Genomic DNA, 20,012 nt, shown 5'->3' with positions numbered 1-20,012 from the left:
AAAATATTTCAATTATGACTTTGCAGTTAGACTTTTCTGTGAATTATATTTTTGAGCATCATTTTAAGATGCTCAAAAATCTTAGGAGCAATTAATTTTAAATGAGTTGACTTTAGCTTTTGTTGTTAAACTTACTTTTTAAAGGACCATTGTGCTCATGAACTATATTGATGAGCAAGCAGGAACCCTAGTTTCAATTTCTGTGATGTAAAAACTGCCCTGCTTCCTTGTGGGTATTAACTTGATGTAAATATAAAGCAAATTTCTGAAAACCTGTGAATAAACACAAAATTACATTTCATAGTTCATAGTTAAGGTATAAACAGTTAATTCTTGACTTTCAAACACATGTAAGTGTAATATAGTAATCCATTTCTGTTGTTGAAATACACTATGGTTTGAGAGTATTGTCCCAATAATTTTTCATTTAGATCACCGGCTATCTTTGTTTACAAGTTAAACCACACTTTGGAACTTCCTAAGAGACACACACACAAATTGGTAGCAATATTAGGTTAAAAAATGTCCCACCTATCAATTAAATTGGTTAATCTAGACTTAGTTGTAACCTATTCCCAAGCTGATAATGTATTAGGTAACAGGCTATTAAAAAAAAATCTGGATACAATCAAGAATGAATATGTAAATCACTATATTTGGAACTTTCAGTTAACAATATACCTTTAAAATTATAATCAAAAGCTTCCATTTCTACTATTGCTTTCTCCTCTGGCAATTATTATTTCTTATGTGATAGTTTGTTATCGTCTAGAAGAGTCAGAGAAAGTCCTTTTATATTTCATGATAGGTTTAATCAGGTAATTAAAACAAGTTCTTTGATATCATCTGATATGTCCAATTACATGGGTATGATGTAACAAAAACAGTTACAAACTTATATATGCATATTTACATTATATACCCAAAAACTACCAAGCTAGTCAACTATATCTACGGAGATACATCATGACATGAGTTAAACAATACTTCACTGCTTATTAGAAAGAATGCGGTCAAGCTTTTAATGGAAGCAATATACAAGTGAGGCACTTTTGAGGTCAAGAGTAAAGCAAATGACACTACACACTGGCAATGTTCACAAAAATCTACGTGTATCTTTAATACAAAAGCTTTTCAACTAGATTACTTCTGAAAAATTTCAAAACTAGCAACTTATGCAATTTAAGGAGCTTTCAGAAACAATGGCTAACATCGTCAGTAAATGAAAGCATATGAAAGTTTTATAACCACCTGGCTGCTAGGCAAACAGTACCTTAATACCTTAAAGCCCTTTTTTTTGGTTTATATAAATCACCTCAGGTTGTGATTTTTTAAAAATGTTTTGATTTACTGCAAACACCTTATGGTGCCATGATTATCGTGGTTTACAGACCATTTTTTTAAGTGCAACAATGATGCAATTTCTAGTGCTTTATTTTATATTTACAAATGTGATTCTGAAGGTCAAATTAAGAGAATATTTAGTCAAGATTTTGTTTTTCAGGTAACTAAGGTTTCAAGTTTTATGTAGAAAAATGTTATACCTGCGTAATGCTTTTTTGGGCTAAAATTAAAAATCCAATCTTAAACACATACCTTAAAGTGCAATCATAAGACTGAAAACCAATGTCAACATAAGAAACATCCTTAAGATTCGTTGCATCTGGAGGAAAGTACTGTTTCCTGTACTTCAATGACTTATATGGATATTAAGAATTATCTTTGTGGTGTTCAATTAAATGGCAATAGGAATTGAATGAGGGAGAAAAATAAAAGAAAAGGCAAGACTTACCTATCAGATGGCACTATAACAAGAACTGAAAGTGCATTTGTGAATTAAGTTCATATTAGGCACTGCTGAATAGCCAATGAAAATAGGTAGTTTCAAGTTTTCCCCTTTATATTTTAACCCCTGCCCCAGCATCCCAGAGACATAAACACACACTCCCTCTGACATTGTCTTGATGTAATACAGGTGATGTTTATTTTTTTAAAAAAGTTCTCCCTGACTAGCAATGGGAGGAAAAATAAAAATACCATTTTGGTAATGGCTTTAGCAAGTTAAAGGAATTGGTTCTATAAATGCTTCGGCATATCCATTAATTAAGTTTGATTGCCAGTTTCAAATATCAATAAATATTTTAATACAGAATATTTAAGAAAAAAAGTGCTTGAAATCTTTCAGCAACCAACAAGACACATTAGAGAAAAGATTCCTTTTACAGTTGTTTTTTTTTTTAAGATATTTCCCACTCCTGCTTTCTCCATTTGGCGGTGGCCACCACTTAAATAGCCCTTTACTGGTGATGAACCCTGTCAGATCCCAACTGCCACCTCACGTTTGGCCTATAAATCATCCAGTAGGTGGTGCTGAAGTCCCATACGTCACATTTCTTCAGAAATCAAGATTCCCTCGCCTCAGGCCCCCACCACCTTCAAGGCAGGAGAAAAATCATTTACAAATAATCAGGTCTGAACACAATAAGCCATCAGACCAAGGTGTTTCTTATCATGCCATCAAGATGATTTCATTTTCAATATTTATTACTTAGGCCATTTTGTTTAGCCATTTGCTTATACTACCAGATTAAAAACAGAGAAAGGTTTTAAAGGAAAAGCCAACTAAGTAGTGCCAAATCTGTATGCAGAATGAGAAAATGTCCCTGAACATACCTATATACATTTAAAACAAGAAATTTAAACCACCCATTAGTTTTCACATTATAATTGTAATTTCCTCAAGAGAAAACTTTCCACATAGGCATTCACATAACATTATATTAACTAGTTAGTCTTCTGGACCAATTTGGAAACTGGGTGTGTTAATTATAAAGATCCAAGGTGAAATAAAAACCATTTTATCACCATAGTTTTTAATGAAGAAACTTGTTTAAAATTGTAAAGGAAAAAATGGGGATAGGACGGCAAAGTCTTAGCAGCAAAGTGGTTAAAACAATTTGAAAATATTAATGCACAAACATTAAAATATTAAAGCATATATGTTGCATATAAAATACAGTACAGAACCAGGAGTTGCACTATACCGATTAGTGCTTAACAGAGAAATGATTATTATATTTGTTCTTCCTAGAAGTATGTACATAGTTCACTTCCACAGCATTTCCTATATAGCCAGCAAGTTATTTTCTTCAGTTATTCACACCTTGCTCAAACCTGAATTATAAGCTCCACACTTACAAATATGAAAATTATTCACAAGGAAAACCAATTATTTCCATTCCACCAATAAAAATTAATTTTGAAAGTTAACAGTCTATCCTAGGTAACCAAGTTTAGCTGAAAACTTCAGGGATGAAGATCATCTGGTGTAGCAGTGTCCCCAATATATAAACAGTAAAAATAAGACTTAAAACTGCTGCTACTGTGTCATGTGTCATGTTTGGATTTAGTTCATCCAATTGATTTTTAGTACAAAACTAGAAATAACCTCTTCTTCATAACATCTATAGTTATCAATATATTTTTCTTCTTTTCAATGTGAAATAATACTTCAAGATGATCTATACACACAATGTTGTCAGTTCAAGCTGTCATATAAATATAAATGCTTTCTTAAAAAAAGTATTTTACAGACAGTGTTATATACATTGTTCAGTTCGATCTGGGGCAAAAGACAGGTAACAAGCTTAACTGTGAGTGTGAAAGGAATGATACATGAATGACAAACACTTGTGTAGAACATGAGCTTCAAATGGTAGTGTGATTTTAATGCTTATCACTTCTGAAACTACAAGCCATTAAAAAAAAAAAAGGCATGGTTCTCATCTTTATCCCTCTAAGGGAATGTTTTTAAAGAACCCCTTACCTGATTAGAGTTTAAATGTTAACACTTAAAAACAAAAGAGAGAGAGAATTTGATCCCAAAGTACTTCAAACAATTTGTTGGAACATTTATCCAACTACTTTGTAAATAAAACATCCATTAATACAATACTCTGAAAAAGAAATAAATTTGTACGCACAGGATATTTCATTCACAAAGTTGGATTATACTGGGATAGCTTAGCACACACTTTAACATAAAAGCTATTATTATTATGTGAATAATAAGGACTGAGGATTAAGCCAAAAAATTAGTAACACAGCTGAACAAATTCTGGTTTACTGGAATGATAAATGGAGATCTTAGGAGAAAACTCTTACACTAAACTATCCAGTTACACTTTTTTGCCTTGTAAAATATTTGTAAATGCAATATAATTTTTTTTGAAGGAGGAAAATCTGAAAGAAAACAACTTGCTGGTTGAATACCACAAAAAACAAAACAACAACCCCAAAACCTTTTTTCTATGTTTACTCAGTCTCTTTTTATATAAAAATAAGTGTTATGTTCCCATCAGAACATTAGACAATTACATCTGTGCTTTAAAAAAAAGTTGGTCACTCAAGGCTATTAGAATATTTTTAAGAATTTTAGATTACCAGAATGTACAGACATAACTCAATATAAACCATAGCCAAAGGGAAAATGAGGGTGAAAATATCAAATCATTCACATGTAATAAAAACATTATTAACTAGATGAGTAAAATATCCAAAATATAATGGAATGTGACAGTAGATATATGTACATCTACTTCCGAACTAGGAAGGGAAGAAAAGTTTAATATGTCATAATTCGTACCTTATATTTAGTTAAATATAAACATTTGTTATTTATACATAAAACTGCTTTCAAAAAACAATAAATGTTTAGTTGCACTTGTTTAACTTCTTATAATTCCCAAATGTTAACTTTTCTTAGACTGAAATCAGCTGTCCCCTAGTGCACTTTTAGTTCATATCTTAATGAATTCAAACCTTTAAAAGTCCCATCACCTAATGCATAAATATACAAAAATGCCAAAAATCAATCCCGCTTAGTTGCATCATATTTTAGGCTCACTTTTTATAGCCAATAACCAGAAATGATTTCCCTTCACAAATACTTTTTACAACCTGTAACAAAACGTGCCATGCACTCAAGGGAAAAGTTAGGCATGGCTAGCATGTGTGAAATGCCAAGAACTGATGAGTTCTGCTTCCTGCACGTGTGGCCCCTACGACACCAGGCAAGATTTCATATTGCTTGCCAAAAGCGTCCACAAATCCAAGTTAGCTAGTTCCTGGAAACAAAGATTTTAAGCTCATTTTGGCACTGGATCCTTTCATCCAGCAGCTTTATGTTTCCCACCACAACACCCACATGCCTCACCACAACGATGGCACATTCTCAAAGGGACGTAGCAGCACATACATGGTACAATGAAAGACAAAGCTACTAGGGCTAACCATCGTAAGCAGAACTTGTCATCGCTAGTGTCACATGAACATGGATCAGAAAAATCTCCCTCTGAGTCTGACATACAATGATACAGCATGCTCTCAGCACAGAGCATGCAACTAACTTGATATATGCATCTTTTAATAGGGTCTGGAGCATCCTGACATTTTCCCCTGCCATTTTCTTCATGATTAAACCTTTCCTGGCAGTATACGCAGCGAGAACGTTCACCATCTTCTTTTCTTCGTTTTGACTTCTTAGATTTTAATGAGGAAGGCTGTGTCTTAAGTGCCACAGAGTCTTTGAGTGAACTTAACTTAGTCTCATCCTCACAAGAGTATAGATAGTCTGATTTTTTATTGTCTGGTTTAGAAAACTGAATATTGGAGTCAGTATCATCTCTCTCCAAGTCATTTTTCCACATGTCAGGATGTCTGTAGTCTGCATAGCGACGTATTAAGATATCGCGAGGGTTTATTCTGACAATCTCATCCTCATCTTGAAAGCTGACATGTCGGATTGATTTCACAGGGACCTGAAAAGGAAAGAAATGAAAAAATGCAATAAGGACTGTAAATGCGAATTTTATGTATCTACTTGGCTGGGTCACAGTGTCCACATATTTGGTCAAACATTATTCTGAATGTTTTATGTAAAGATATTTCTTGGATGAGATTAACATTTAAATTGGTGGACTACGATAAATGAAAATTATCTTCCATGACATAGGTGAACCTCATCCAAATTAACAGAACAAAGACTGACTGCAATTTTTCTCTGCATCTGCATCTCAAGCCTCACAGCTTACCCTCTGTAGATTTTGGGTATGTACCTCTACCTTCAGTATCACATGAGCCAATGCCTTACACGAATCTGTATATATACACATCTTATTGAATCTGTTTCTCTGGAGAACCCTGACTCATATTTTGGTATCAAAAAATGTGTTGCTGTAACAAACACCTGAAGATGTGGAAATGGCTTTGGAACTGGGTAATGGGTAGAGGCTGAAAGAGTTTTGAGGTACATGTTGTAAAAAGCCCAGAAAGCCTTAAAGAGACTGTTGGTATAAATATGGACATTAAAGGTACTTCTGGGTGAGACCCCAAATGGAGATGAGGAACATAACACTGGACAGAGAGATGATCCTTGTTATAAAGCAGTAAAAAGTGTAAATGATGTAGATGTATTGTAGTGTTTTGTGGAGGGCAGAACTTGTAAGTAAGTATGTTCTGAAGAGAATACCAAAGATGTGGAATCACAGATCCTACCAACCATCTCGGCTGAAACGCTGCAGGTTGGATCTACACAGGACCACAGTTGAGAGAAAGTGAATCAAAGCTGTCAGAATTATAGTTTTTATAACTTACAAGAATTGGCAAATAAGAGCTATCTGGCTGAGAACATGCATTATCATTTTTTTTTAAATCCTCACCCAAGGACCTTTTTCATGGCTTTTAAAGAGAGAAGAGAAAGAGAGAAACATTGATGTGAGAGAGAAGCATCGATTGATTGCCTCCTGTACGCGCCTTGATGGGAGATCGAACCCGCAACCCAGGTATGTACACCAACAGGGTACCAAACCCACAACCGTTTGGTCACAGGACAACATTCCAACCAACTGAGCCACACCAGCCAAGACTAACATGCATTATTTTTTAAGGGAAGCACTGGGAATGTTGGGGCTGTCTCCTCAGATCAATAGGATGGAGTCACTTCTTATTGGCCCAGAAGCCCAGGGCCAAGGGTGTGGAGACATCTGCCTGGAGAACAAACCATTAAGCCCAAGAGGGTTATTTTCGAGCCATAAAAGCAAATAAAATTTGCTATGCTAGGTTTCGGACTTTATTGAGACAACTGTGACTCCTTTCTCACTATCATATTTTGGAAGCAGGTAACTTCTTTGGTTTCAAAGGTTCCCAGGTAGAGAGCTATTTTGTCTCAGGATGACACTTGAGTCTCATCGACTCTTTGGGACTGAGTGTTGACGCTGGTATGGGTTAAATTTTGGAGCTGCTGTGATGGAGGGAATTTTTGCATATGAGAAAGTCATGAATTTAGAGGGACCAGAGGGCAAAATGTTATGGATTGAATTGTGTCCTCCCTAAATCCCCATGTTGAGACCCCAACGTACACTGCTTCAAAAAGAGACTACATTTAGATATAGGGCCTTTAGAAAGGTGATTCAATTCAAATAAGGCTCTTAGGATAAACCCTAATTCAATCTGACTGATGCACTTTTAAGAAGAGGAAATTGGACACATAGAGACACTGGGATGTGCTCGGAAGGACTGAGGCAATGGGAGGATACAACAAGAAGGTGGCCACTTGCAAGCCAAGGAGAGCAAGGCCTCAGAAGAAACCAAACTGCTAACACCCTGATCACAGACTTCCAGTTTCCAGCATCATAAGAAAATAAATTTCTGTAGTTTCAGCCACCTGGTTTGTTACACTTCGTTATGGTAGCCCTAGCAAACTAACACAAAGACATATACTTTTTAAATCTTGGCTATGTAGTCTCTGAAAATGACTTAAAATGCACCACATCAAATAAACATACATGTACACAACAAATTTACACAACCCCCCTTGCCACTCCTTTTGGACAGACTACCTCCTAGAGGCCAAGAAGCAAAGTAAATCTTTTAAAGATAAATCATATGGCCTTCTAGAAGTCGTATTTGTGTCTCCTAACCCCAGTCCCTGGACACAGTGACTACTCTATGAGCAAGTACCTGACCCAGGTCGGGGCAAACATCTATTCCCCAGATACTTGGTATTGGGGCTAAAAAATGCCAGGTCTGGGCTAAAGGTGAAGAGATTAATGCAGTCAGTTAAATTAACAATATATAATTCTTATTGGTTTTATCTGGTGATAAATTAGAAGGACTGAAAAATTTCACTTATATGTTCATTAGTTATATTCCTTATCAGACGATAAACTAAGATTACTTACCCTATTTTGGGACTTTAGGCTTCCACATTCCTTGGATATTTGTCGCTGTACATATTCTATACTTCTGCCCTGAATATCTAGGCTTGGATGACTGAACGTTATCTAAAATAAAACAATTTCTACTTAAGTGACAAAAGAATGCATATCTATGTTTAATAAAACTATATATAGTATATATTCCAAAATTATATTACCTATTAGTAGTGAAGTTTTTCAAAATGTTGAGCCATCCTATTTATTACATAAACTTAGGTCTTTCCTTATACATTTAAAATTTAATTTAAAAAGTAATACAGAATTCTGTTTTCTGGTTCTGCATGTAAAGAACTTGAAAGTTGCTACTCTGTCCTAACAAGTTAAAAAAAAAAAGAAGCTGAACAGGAAAAACAAAACAAAACAAAACAACTTTTCTTTCCTTGGGGTCCATAGGCAGGGCTAACCATTGTTTCCACATAGGAGAGACAGACAGGAGAGTAAGTGTAGTAATAGCTTAACAGAGCAGACTCATGAGTGATAAATGCCATGGAAACCAGTGCTGGGGTAGGAAAAGCTGAATTGTAATTGATGAATTGCTGGAGGCTCAGTGTGGAAAACTTCGAGAGTTAAATGCTATATGGCAGGGGTGTCAAACTCATTTTCGTCGGGGGCCATATCAGCCTCTCAGTTGCCTCCCAAAGGCCAAATGTAATTTTAGGACTGTGTAAATGTAACTACTCTTTAACTGGGGGCAAGGAGCTCTACATTTGGCCCTAAATTACTAAAAGGAGTAACTACATTACTATTTACAAGAGTTCCTTTTATCCAGTACATCACGTCAAGCTATTTAAAAAAAGGAAAAGAAAGCTGAATTTGAAGTGACAGAGCAAGCATCAAAACCAGACATGACAGGGATGTTGGAATTGTCAGACCAGGAATTTAAAACTATCATTAATATGCTAAGGGCTCTAATGGATAAAGTAAACAGCATGAAAGAACAAATGAACAGGTAGCTCAGTTGGTTAGAGTGTCATCCTGATAGGCTAAGGTGGTGAGTTTGATCCCCAGTCAGGGCACATATAAGAGTCAACCAATAAATGCATAAATGGGCAGAAGAGCAAATCAATGTTTTTCTTTCTCTCTCTCAAGTCAGTAAATAAAATAAAAAAAAAAAAAGAACAAACAAGCAAAGAAAGCAGAGATGGACATCCTAACAAGGAACCAAAGAGAAATGCTCAAGATCAAAAATACTAAGAGAAATGAAGAATGTCTTTGACTAGCTTAGGAGAGTGGACATGGCTGAGAAAAGAATCTCTAAGCTTGGGAATACATCAATACGTATCTCCAAAACTGAAAGGCAAAGAGAACAAAGATTGAAAGAAATGAACAAAATATTAATGAACCATGGGATGACTACAGAGGTATAACATGTGAAAAAGAAGTATCAGAAGAAGAATGGAACTGAAGAAATATTTGCAATAATAATATCTGGTAATTTATCTAAGTTAATGTTAACCACAGATCCAGGAAGCTCAGGTAAGACCAAGCAGTATAAATGCCCCCATAAGTGCACCTAAGCATAATATTTTCAAACTATACAAAAAAAAATCAAACATAAAGGAAAAATCTTGAAAGTTGTCAGGAAAAAAAATACCTTAGTCATAAAGGAGCAAAGATGAAAATTACATCTGATTTCTCTTCAGAAACCATGCAAGTAAGAAGGCAGTGGAATGAAACATTATTATAAAGTGTTGAGAGAAAAAGGCCACCAACCTAGAATTCTATTATCTGTGAAATTATCCTTCAAAAGTAAAGGAGAGAATACTATGGGCGCTGTGGCTCCGTGTAGTGAACAGTGGCCTGTGAACAGAGGGGTCACTGGTTCAATTCCCTGTCAGGGCACATGCCTGGGTTGTAGGCCATGTTCCTTACTGGGGGCAAGTGAGAAGCAATTGATCAATATATCTCTACCACACTGATGTTTCTCTCCCTGTATTTCTCCCTCCCTTCCTCTCCTTCTACAAAAGTAAATACATAAAATCTTTGAAAAATTTTTTAAAGTAAAAGAGAGAGATATAAAGATTTTCTCAAGCAAATAAAAATGGAGGAAATTTGTTGCCAATAGACCTGCCATACAAGAAATGTTAAATTTAAAGAGAAGGAAAATAATATAGGCCAGAAACTCAAATCTAGATAAGAATGGAAGAGCATCAAAAAAATTGAAAATAAAACCTTTTCTTTTTCTTAATCTAACAAAGTTTTTCTAAAATATAGTAACAGTGTAATTTGATAATGTATGATTTTATACATATGTGCTTATACATAGTAAAATAAATGACAGCAAGGATACAAGGGATGGGAAGGAGGGATGAGGATTATTTTGTTACAAGGTAACTTGCATACCTGTAAAGTGGTTTGGTGTTACTTGAAAAGGACATGAATTAATCATAAATGTATATTGTAAACTGTTGACCAACCACTAACAAGTTTTAAAAAAGTATAACTGATATGTGAAAAAGAAGAGAAAATGGAATCATATAAAATGTTTTATAAATCCACCAAATACTTTGGGAAAAGTGGAATACAAAAGTAGAATAAGACTAAGGGTAACAAATAGAAAACTGTAGAAAATTTGATAGAGATTATACTAATTATATCAATAATCACTTTGAACATTAATGGCCTATATATACTAATTAAAAGACTGTCAGAGGGAATAAAAAATATCCAACTATATGTTCTCTATATGAGACACACTATAAATAGAAAGAAATATATAACATAAAAGTTATGGATGGAGAATATACCATACTAACACTAATCAAAAGAAAGCAGGAGTAGTTGTATTAACTTCTGAATAGACATCAAAGCAAGGGAAGTTAACAATGATAACAAAGAAGGACATTACATAAGGATAAAGGGGTCAATTCTCCAAGAAGACAAAACAATCCTTGTATGTGCTTAACAAAACAGTGACAAATTACTGAGGCAAAGATGCACCCACTATCACAATGGAGATTTCAACACCCCTGTATCAGAAGTTGGATGTCCAACAGGCAGAAAATCACTAAGGACAAAGCTGAACTCAACACCATCAATCAAGTGGATGTAACTGACATCTACGACTACTTCATCCAGCAACAGCAGAATATACATTATTCTCAAACTCACATGGAACATTAACCCAGACAGATCCCATTCTGGGCCAAAACCGAGACTTTTAACAAAATGTAAAAAAATAATGAATTCATACAATGTTTGCTCTCAGACTACAAAGCAATTAATCTAGAAATGACTAACAGAAAGGGATTTTAAAATCCCAATATATGTGTAGATTAAATAACATGCTTCTGAATAACACATGGGTCAAAAAGAAATCTCAAAAGAAATTAAAAGGTATTTTTTTTTACTAAATGGAATAAAAACTTATCAAATTTTGTGGGATATGGTGAAACAAATGCTTAGAGAGAAACTGACAGTACTGAATGCATATAATTAGAAAAGAAGAAACATCTAAAATTAGTAATGTTAAGTTACTAAAATTAGTAATGTTAACCTTAGCAAAGCAGAAAAAGATTAAATCCAAAATAAAAGGAAAAGAATAAGAATAGAAATCAAAAGAGTACTAATGAACTAAAAAGCTAGTTCTTTGAAAAGATCAACAAAATTGAAAAGGCTTTATCCAGTCTGGCTACCTAAGAAAAAGAGGACAGATTACTAATATCAGTAATGAAAGAGGAAATATCACTACAGATCCCACAGAAATTAAAAGGATAATAAAAGAATATTACGAACAACTCTATACCCACAAATTTGATAGCCTAGATGAAATTGATTCCTTGAAAGGCACTATGTGCCAAAACTCAACAGACAATATGAATAGGCCTGTATCTATTAAAGAAGTTGAAGCAATACCCTTTAAAAATTGTACCAGATCCAGAAGGATTCACTGGTGAATTCTACCAAACAGTTAAGAAAATAAATTATACCAGTTTTCTACAGTCTCCTACAGAAGATCCAAACAGGATCCAAATACTTTCCAATACTTCCTAACTCATTCTATGAGCCAACATTACCCTAATACTAAAACCAGACAAAAACACTGTAACAAAACAAAACAAAACAAAAGCCACAATACTACAGACCAGTACCTCAAAGAAGCATTGATGCAAAAAATCCTCAACAAAATATTAGCAAGTTAAATTCAACAGTGTATAAAAAGAATTATACACCACGACAACATGGGATTTATCCTAGTCTATACAAGGCTGGTTCAATATTAAAGAAAAAAACCCAATTAATGTAATCCATCAACAAAGTAAAAAAAAATAAATCACGTGACCTTATCAGCAGATAAGAGAAAAAGAATGGGACAAAATCCAACACCCATTCATGATAACAACTCCCAGTAATCCAGGGATAGTAGAGAATTTCCTTGGCTTATAAAGAATATCTACAAAAAAATTACTAACATCAAAATTAATGGTGAGAAACTTGAATGTCCCTTCTCATCACTCCTTTCAAACATCATAGTAAATTTCTAGCTAATGCAGTAAGAAAATAAAGATATAGTTTTAGGAAAGAAATAAAACTGCTTTTATTCATAAGTAACATCGCTTATGTAAAAAATACAAAAGAATTGACAAAATAACTCCTGAAACTAGTAAGTGATTATAGCAAAGTTGTAGAATACAAGGTCAATAATGTTGATACATGAAAGAAATAAATGATAAAATGGATAAGCCAGTCACAGGAAGACAAATTCCATATGATTTCACTCATATGTGGAGTCTAATAAACAAATTGAACTGACAAGGAAAATAGAGACAGACTCATAGACAGCAGATGATGGCTAGTGGGGATGGGGATATTAGGGGCTGGAGGGATTGAGCAGAAAGGAAAAGGGGCTCATGGACATGGACAACAAAGGATATAAAAAATGGTAATGGAAAAAATACAGTAAAGATTAAAATAAAAAACATACTATTCGGTGGAAAAAAATAAAATGGATTTCACTAAAATTTAAAATTTCTGTTCTGTAAAATATGTCAAGAGAATTAGATGACAAGACACACACTGGGAGAAAATATTTGTAAAATATATCCAATAAAGGACTTTTATCCAAAATATACAAAGAACTCTTAAAAAATCCAACAAGAAATCAATCAATCTGATTCAAAAATGGGCCAAAGATCTCATCAGACACATCACCAAGGAAGATACACAGACATCTTGAAAAGATGCTCTACACTGTAAATCATTAGGGAAATGCAAATTAAAACAAGATACCATTACACAGTTACTGTATGTCCTCACTTAACATCACTGATAGGTTCTTGAGCTGCAGCTACATGACATAACAAAACCAGTTTTCCCATAGGCTAACATACAAACAAGAGTTAAGTTCGTAGGAATTTCATCCAGGTTACAATGAAACAACCGTGAGCACCTAAGGTGTTAGAATGGCCAATATCTAGAACGAAGACAATACCAAATCCTGGTGAGAATGTGGAGCAACAAAACCTTACTCTGCTGGTAGAAACACAAAATGGAACAGCCACTCTGGAAGACAATTCAGCAATTTCTTACAAAAATGAAAGATACTCTTTTCACATGACCCAGAAACTGCACCACGTGGTATTTACCCAAAGAATTAGAAAACTTATGTCCACACAAAAACCTGTACATAAATGTTTGTATTAAGTTTATTCATAATTGTCAAAAAACTTGGAAGCGACCAAGATTTGTGGGGTGAATGAATAAACTGTGCTACATCCAGACAATGGAATATTATTCAGTGTTAAAAAGAAAAGACAAAGAAGAACCTCACATATTACTAAGTAAAAGGAACCAATCGGCAGGCTACATACTGTTGGATTCTTACTGTATGATAGATATACTGCTGAAGGCAAAACCATGGAAACAGTAAAAAATATTAGTGGTTATCAGGGGTTACAGGAGCATGTGTGGGGAGGAGATGAACAGGTGGAGCACAGATTTTTAGGGCAGTAAAATAAAATTTTTATGAGCTATAATGACAGATGCATGTCCTTATACATTTATCTAAATTCAGAGAATACACAACCCTAAGAGTGAACTGTAACGTAAATTATAGCTGTGAATGATTATGATGTGTCAATGTATGCAATTAAAACAAATGTACTGCTCTAGTGGTAACTTCTGCTTTATGGCTATGTATTAATTTACATACACAGATGCATGCCTGCATATATGTGGATCTTTAAAATTTTAAATAGGACCCTTTGTACTGTGCTTTGTTTTTTTATGCTTAATGATACATCACAGATACTTTTCTGTTAATTATTATAACTTTATTCTTTTTTAATTAAATTTTTCTTTTTTCTTTTTTGGTTTTGTCTTTTTTCTAACCTTATTTTTTAATAGCAGCTCAATATTTCATGGAATGAATGCCTTTCAGTTAATTTAACTAGTCTGATTAATATACACATACTTTTCCCAGTCTTCAGATGTTATAAACAGTATTGCAACAAAGATCCTTATACATTTACCTTTAGTACACATGCCCAAGTATATCTGTACCACAAATCCCTAAAAATAAAATTCTGAATTAAAAAGTTTGTGTGCTTCAATTCAAAGAGGAATTGAAATGGATATATCCAACTTGAACCAGTTATTCAGTGTCTTACATACTGAAGGAAGTTTAATAAAATTGGTTAAAAACTAAAGAGGTTATCTCATTCCCAACCTTGTTCCCTATAGTTTTGAAATGTTACTTTCACTAGTACTTGAATTACATAAGCCATAAAGAGAAACAAAAGCATTTCAATTTTAATTATGCTGTAGAACTAAAGGACTGACGTGGGATGAAGTGGATCGTGGAGATTTTCTCTAACCCATCTTTATTATCCACTCTTCTACGTCCAGTTACTTCTACCCAGTATGAAAAATTATGAGCTGACACTTCCTACTCAGTTTTACTTTTAGTTTCAATATTCAACTATATTTTGATTTCCTAACAAGTACACAGGGAGGCATCATCTCTATGAAAGGCACGATAAAGTAGAAAAATGGCCCTTATCCTCACAGGTAGGATGATAAGGCATAAACTTCAAAAAGTTATGTAACTAAAACTTAAGCTGAAATATGTAAGAATTCAGGAATTAATGGAGGAAGAAATTACTATGACTAAATGGTCTAGGAAAGCTTCATGAAGAAAAAGAAACTTACAGTAAACCCTGAATAAAGCAAGCATTGTTTAGCTTTTAAAAAAAAAAATGGAAGAGCATTATAGAAAAGGATGTAGAGAGAAATTTTGTTTTTCCCAAACAGAAGCATTTCTCAAAACAAATATAAGCTATGTATTAAATATATTTCTGAGCTTTATTTTTAAAAGTAAAATTGTCCCCTTTTAGACTTATTACCCCAATTTGACTTCTCAGACAAAAAGTCACAAACAGCACCAAAACACACTTTGAAACTGAGTTAATAGTATAATATTAATCCTCTCATCCAATCTTTATGTGAAAAGACAAACAGACCATGCTGACTCCCTACTCTGATTAAGCACAGATGTTATAAGACACACCCTTAATTCACCACTGCTTTCAATACCCCAGGAGTGTGATGCTATTGCTCTAGGTCTTCAGAGGGATTTATTAGCAGAACAAAACATGGGGAGACGCTTCTTCAAAGTTGGTCATATGAAATTTTAAAAAGAGTATGTTTATAATGGTAACAACAACAAAATGGTACAAAGAAATAAATCTCATAAAAGATTTTTTTCCATGAAGAAAGTGCAAGGCTTTATTGAGAGCTATAGAAGAGCTAAACAGAGGGACAGATTATACTCATGAATAAGGCTAAATTTCCCCCCAAACTAATACAGAGATTCAGTGCAATTAAAATGCAGGCTGCAAATGGCTTTCTCACCAAATTTGATAAGCTGATTCTAAATTTTCTCCAAAACAGCCAAATACTGTTTTAAATCTAAAGGAACAAGAAGGTAGGAGTGCTTACTCTACAGATATTAAGACTTCTTATAGAGCTAAAGTAATTCTAAAAAGGAGAAGACGACGAGGTGACACTGATGGCAGGAAAGCAGACCAACAGATCAGACCAGAGAGACCAGAAATGGGTCTCAACAAATGTGGAAACCTGATACATGACAGAGACACAGCACTCTGTACCAGTGGTGGAAAGATTCCAATAAATGGTGCTGAAGCAATTAATTATACACATGGTAAAAATTAAACTGGATTCCTCTCAAAGAAGAGAAATCATTTTAAACTGGGTTATAGGCAAAACTAAAACTTTTAGACCAAAATAGAGAGAAAATCTTTGAAATGATAGGGAGGCATTTATAAACCACCACCAGGAAAAGAATGATAAATTCAATTGCATTAAAATTGAGAATGTCTGTTCACCAAACCCCTACAGGGAGTGAAAAGCAACCATGAACTCAGAAATATTGCCACAAATAAAACTGAAAACGGAGAAGTGACACTGAAAATTTTATTACTTAGTAACAAGGTTATTATAAAATATAAGAACATGTAGTTAAAATCAGTTTGCAAAGGAACAACCACAGCTATTTCTATAGTCTTTCAAATCCTCAATATACATCTCTTGTACTCACGGAACACATGAATCCTACAGACCAGAGGTCCCCAAACTCCCAGCTGTGGATCAGCACCAGTCCGGGCCTGTTAGGAACTGGGCCATACAGCAGGAGGTGAGCTTTAATGTAATGTGCTTGAATCATCCCAAAACCATCCCCTCCACCCCTGGGGAAAAATGTCTTCCACGAAACTGGTCCCTGGTGCCAAAAAGGCTGGGGACCACTGCTGTAGACTAATTTACCCCAGAGACTTTTGTAGCACATCAACCTCAAAAGCCCATTCCTATACAGCCTTAAAAAAACTCACGCATGAATAGCTGGGGACAAGAAAGTTTGTACTAGCAGTATGCCTAACAGCAAAATTATGGAAACAACTGAAATATCCACTGGCAGAAAAAAAAATAAATTCTGTGGGAGAAGTATTAAAAAGCACGGGAAATCTAAGCAAACAAAATCCAAGGTAATGGTAACCTCTAGGGATGAAGTCAAGTAGATAGGAATGGGGGTGTTTATTACATGTCTTATTTTCTATGTATTGAATATGTCATAAATTTTTGATCATAAGCTGATTGATACATGTGTTCTTATTTCTCTACAGTGAAATGTCCTCCAGGAACTTGAAAGTAAGCAAAATTTAGTAAAGGAGCCATAATAGCTTCTAGGCCTATTAGACTGAACTAAAAACTGAATGAGAGCATTAGCATTTTAAAAGAATGTACCTATCCATCTAAAAGATTTAAATAGCCCGTGGAGTCAAAAACAAACACTGAAGTAAAAAGACACCTAAAGCCACTCTTAGTGACAATTCTCCATGGGTCTCCTGCAGATCTAGTGGGCAGAGAGAGGCACAGTCTGCCTTTGTTTCAGGCTGTCTTTTCAAAGATGTGTGTTTAGAGAAACCCTTGAAAGACATAGTGTCTCCCCTTTGAAGTTAGGTTGTTTTGTGTCCAGTATAACAAAAGCAGTCTCCCTCCATGATTAAAGTCAGGCAGGCTTATTGCCCATCAGGAAAGACTTGGGTTCCCGAGGCTCAGGCCTTCACACTGTGTGTGTCACATCCACCTGAGCAGCTCAGCGCCATTCCCGCGGGCCTCGGGAGGCAAGGGGAACCAAGGGGAACCAACACAAACCTGAAGCTCAAGGTTCTTTGTTGTACTATGAGCAATGAAGTCCTTTGTCCCTGATCTACTAGCCTCCTGGCAGCATCCATACAGCCGGCGAGTTAACTTCATAGATTTTAAGTTAGCTTTTAACTTAGAAGATTTTAAATAAAATCTTAGATTCGTCATATTTCTTGACATTGAGGTAGTCTAGTTCTTTTGGTAAGGCTGTTCCTCTCTTGTGGAGAAGGGTCTGTAGAGCTATTCCAGTCAAATGCAATTAAACATTCAGAGCATTTAATTATTCTGCTGAGGGTACACACAGACAAAGCTACCTTTAGGCAACCATACAGTGTCTCATGAAGATCTACTTTATGCAGACAATGTACCAAACAAGCTGCTATGAGTATTACAATCCACATGATGGGCTTAAATTACAATTTTTTAGAGTTTACTTATTTATTTTTAGAGAGAAGGGAAGGGAGGGAGGAGGAGAAGGAAACATCGATGTGAGAGAGAAACATTAACTGGTTGCCTCTCATACGTGCCCGGATTGAGGACCAAATCTGCAACCTTTCATTTTGCAGCATGACGCCCAAACAACTGAACCACACTAGTCAGTGCTTAAATTAAATTTCACATTATGACTTTTATATATCTTTCTTAAACTTGGTTGTTTTAATATTTGAAAGATGACTCCAGCCTTGATATCACGACAAAATAAGGTTTCTGATCTGTGAGTTGAAGGCCAGATTCTGTACTAAGGAAAATTCGTCCTGTGAGACCTGTTGGGTGACATCCAAATGAACAACCGGTACACAATGCTAACAGTACTGTGCTAAATGCAACTGTGCATTATTCCTGTCAAGAAAACTCCTGCAATACTTATTTATTAAATCTATATTTATTATAGATTTAATTTATAAGATTTATTATATTATACTAAACAACTAAGTTCACTTATTTTGACATCAGCAAATGTTTAAACATCTAGTTATGCAAACTCATACAATGTAACCCTTGTTTCTCTGTTTCATCAATCTTGGAGGTAAAGAAAAGTATCAGTAGAAAGGAAGCTGGAATTCAGATTCAGACAGCCTGGCTGGCTCATCGGAATTTTGAAGCCATGGTCAAAATTCCCCTGCTAAGGGCTCTCTGCCAAACACGGTTCGCTTCCCTCCCTGCAGTTATCTAGCATCGTTGTGTACTTTCCCACATGGTGACTGCCTCAACCACCGCACCACTACCATCACCACCATTTTGGAAGAAGAGTTCAGTTCTTTTCCCCTCCCATCAATCAGACAAACAAATAAACAAAAAAAAAAAAAACTACAAGTTTATAGTTCCCTCAGCTAAAGAAGGTAGGGCAAGCAAACTCCCAGGATCTGGATGATGAATATTAGTCTACTGTAAATTTGTGTTACATTCACTAGGTTTTCTCTTCTCACTCAACTGTATCAATCCATGACTTAGTTTAGGATGTGTGTATTTCAATTCTCTCTTCCCAGAGGATGAGTTTTTCTGCCCATTACTCAAGATGTTAAAACATATTTTGTACAGTATTTAAAAGTGTTCAAGTGGGTATCCCAAGACTTAAAATGCCTTATGCCCTAAGAATTCTTGAAGATTATGAACAAATATAACTACACATAATGTTCTGATGACCCCAATTCCTGAAAAGGATATACAGATTACTTTTTGCTTTTATTCTTGCTATGATATTGCTCAAAGTAAAATGGGTTTAGAATTACCTTTTTCTCCCTCTTCTGGTGCCAATATCTTAATATAAATTTTTCCTGCATTTCTTGTAATATTTCATAATAAGCTTAGACAAAAATGAATAAACTATAGATAATTTCTACCCCCAAAATGAGGCAGTTTGTCATAGTGGTTGTCGTGAGAATTAAAATGAACTACGTAAGTGCTTTAAACAGTACTCAGCACAGAGTGGGCACCAGCTATGATAAAGATTAAAAACTATAATCATCAGATTTAATGAAGTATAAAGCTGCCTATATGCCATAAAGGGAAACATTTTAATCTGAGCTAGAATAAAAAGGAGGAGGAAGCTTACTTACCATTTCTAAATAACATCAG

The 20,012-nt window shown here is 34.8% G+C and overlaps 1 protein-coding gene across 3 annotated transcripts in view; it reads right to left on the bottom strand.

The window, feature by feature from the left end:
• Positions 1-635: 635 nt before the first annotated feature.
• SPRED1 (sprouty related EVH1 domain containing 1) overlaps positions 636-20,012 on the bottom strand; it is a 117,972-nt gene continuing 98,595 nt past the window's right edge. For 2 of the 3 annotated variants that reach the window (XM_045822555.1, XM_045822554.1), the window contains 2 exons: positions 8,241-8,342; positions 636-5,819 (listed from right to left, as the gene is read on the bottom strand). In XM_045822555.1, coding sequence (XP_045678511.1) covers positions 5,169-5,819; positions 8,241-8,342 — 753 coding nt within the window. In that variant the 3' untranslated portion in view covers positions 636-5,168. The remainder of the gene's footprint in view (positions 5,820-8,240; positions 8,343-20,012) is intronic. The other variant, XM_045822556.1, reaches the window with a different exon arrangement.

The sequence above is a fragment of the Phyllostomus hastatus genome, unplaced genomic scaffold, assembly GCF_019186645.2.
Source record: "Phyllostomus hastatus isolate PE091 unplaced genomic scaffold, TTU_PhHast_1.1 phas_scaffold_501, whole genome shotgun sequence".
In the NCBI taxonomy this organism is placed as follows: domain Eukaryota; kingdom Metazoa; phylum Chordata; class Mammalia; order Chiroptera; family Phyllostomidae; genus Phyllostomus; species Phyllostomus hastatus.
Note: the sequence above shows the minus strand (reverse complement) of the source record. Positions and strands in the feature narration are given on the sequence as shown.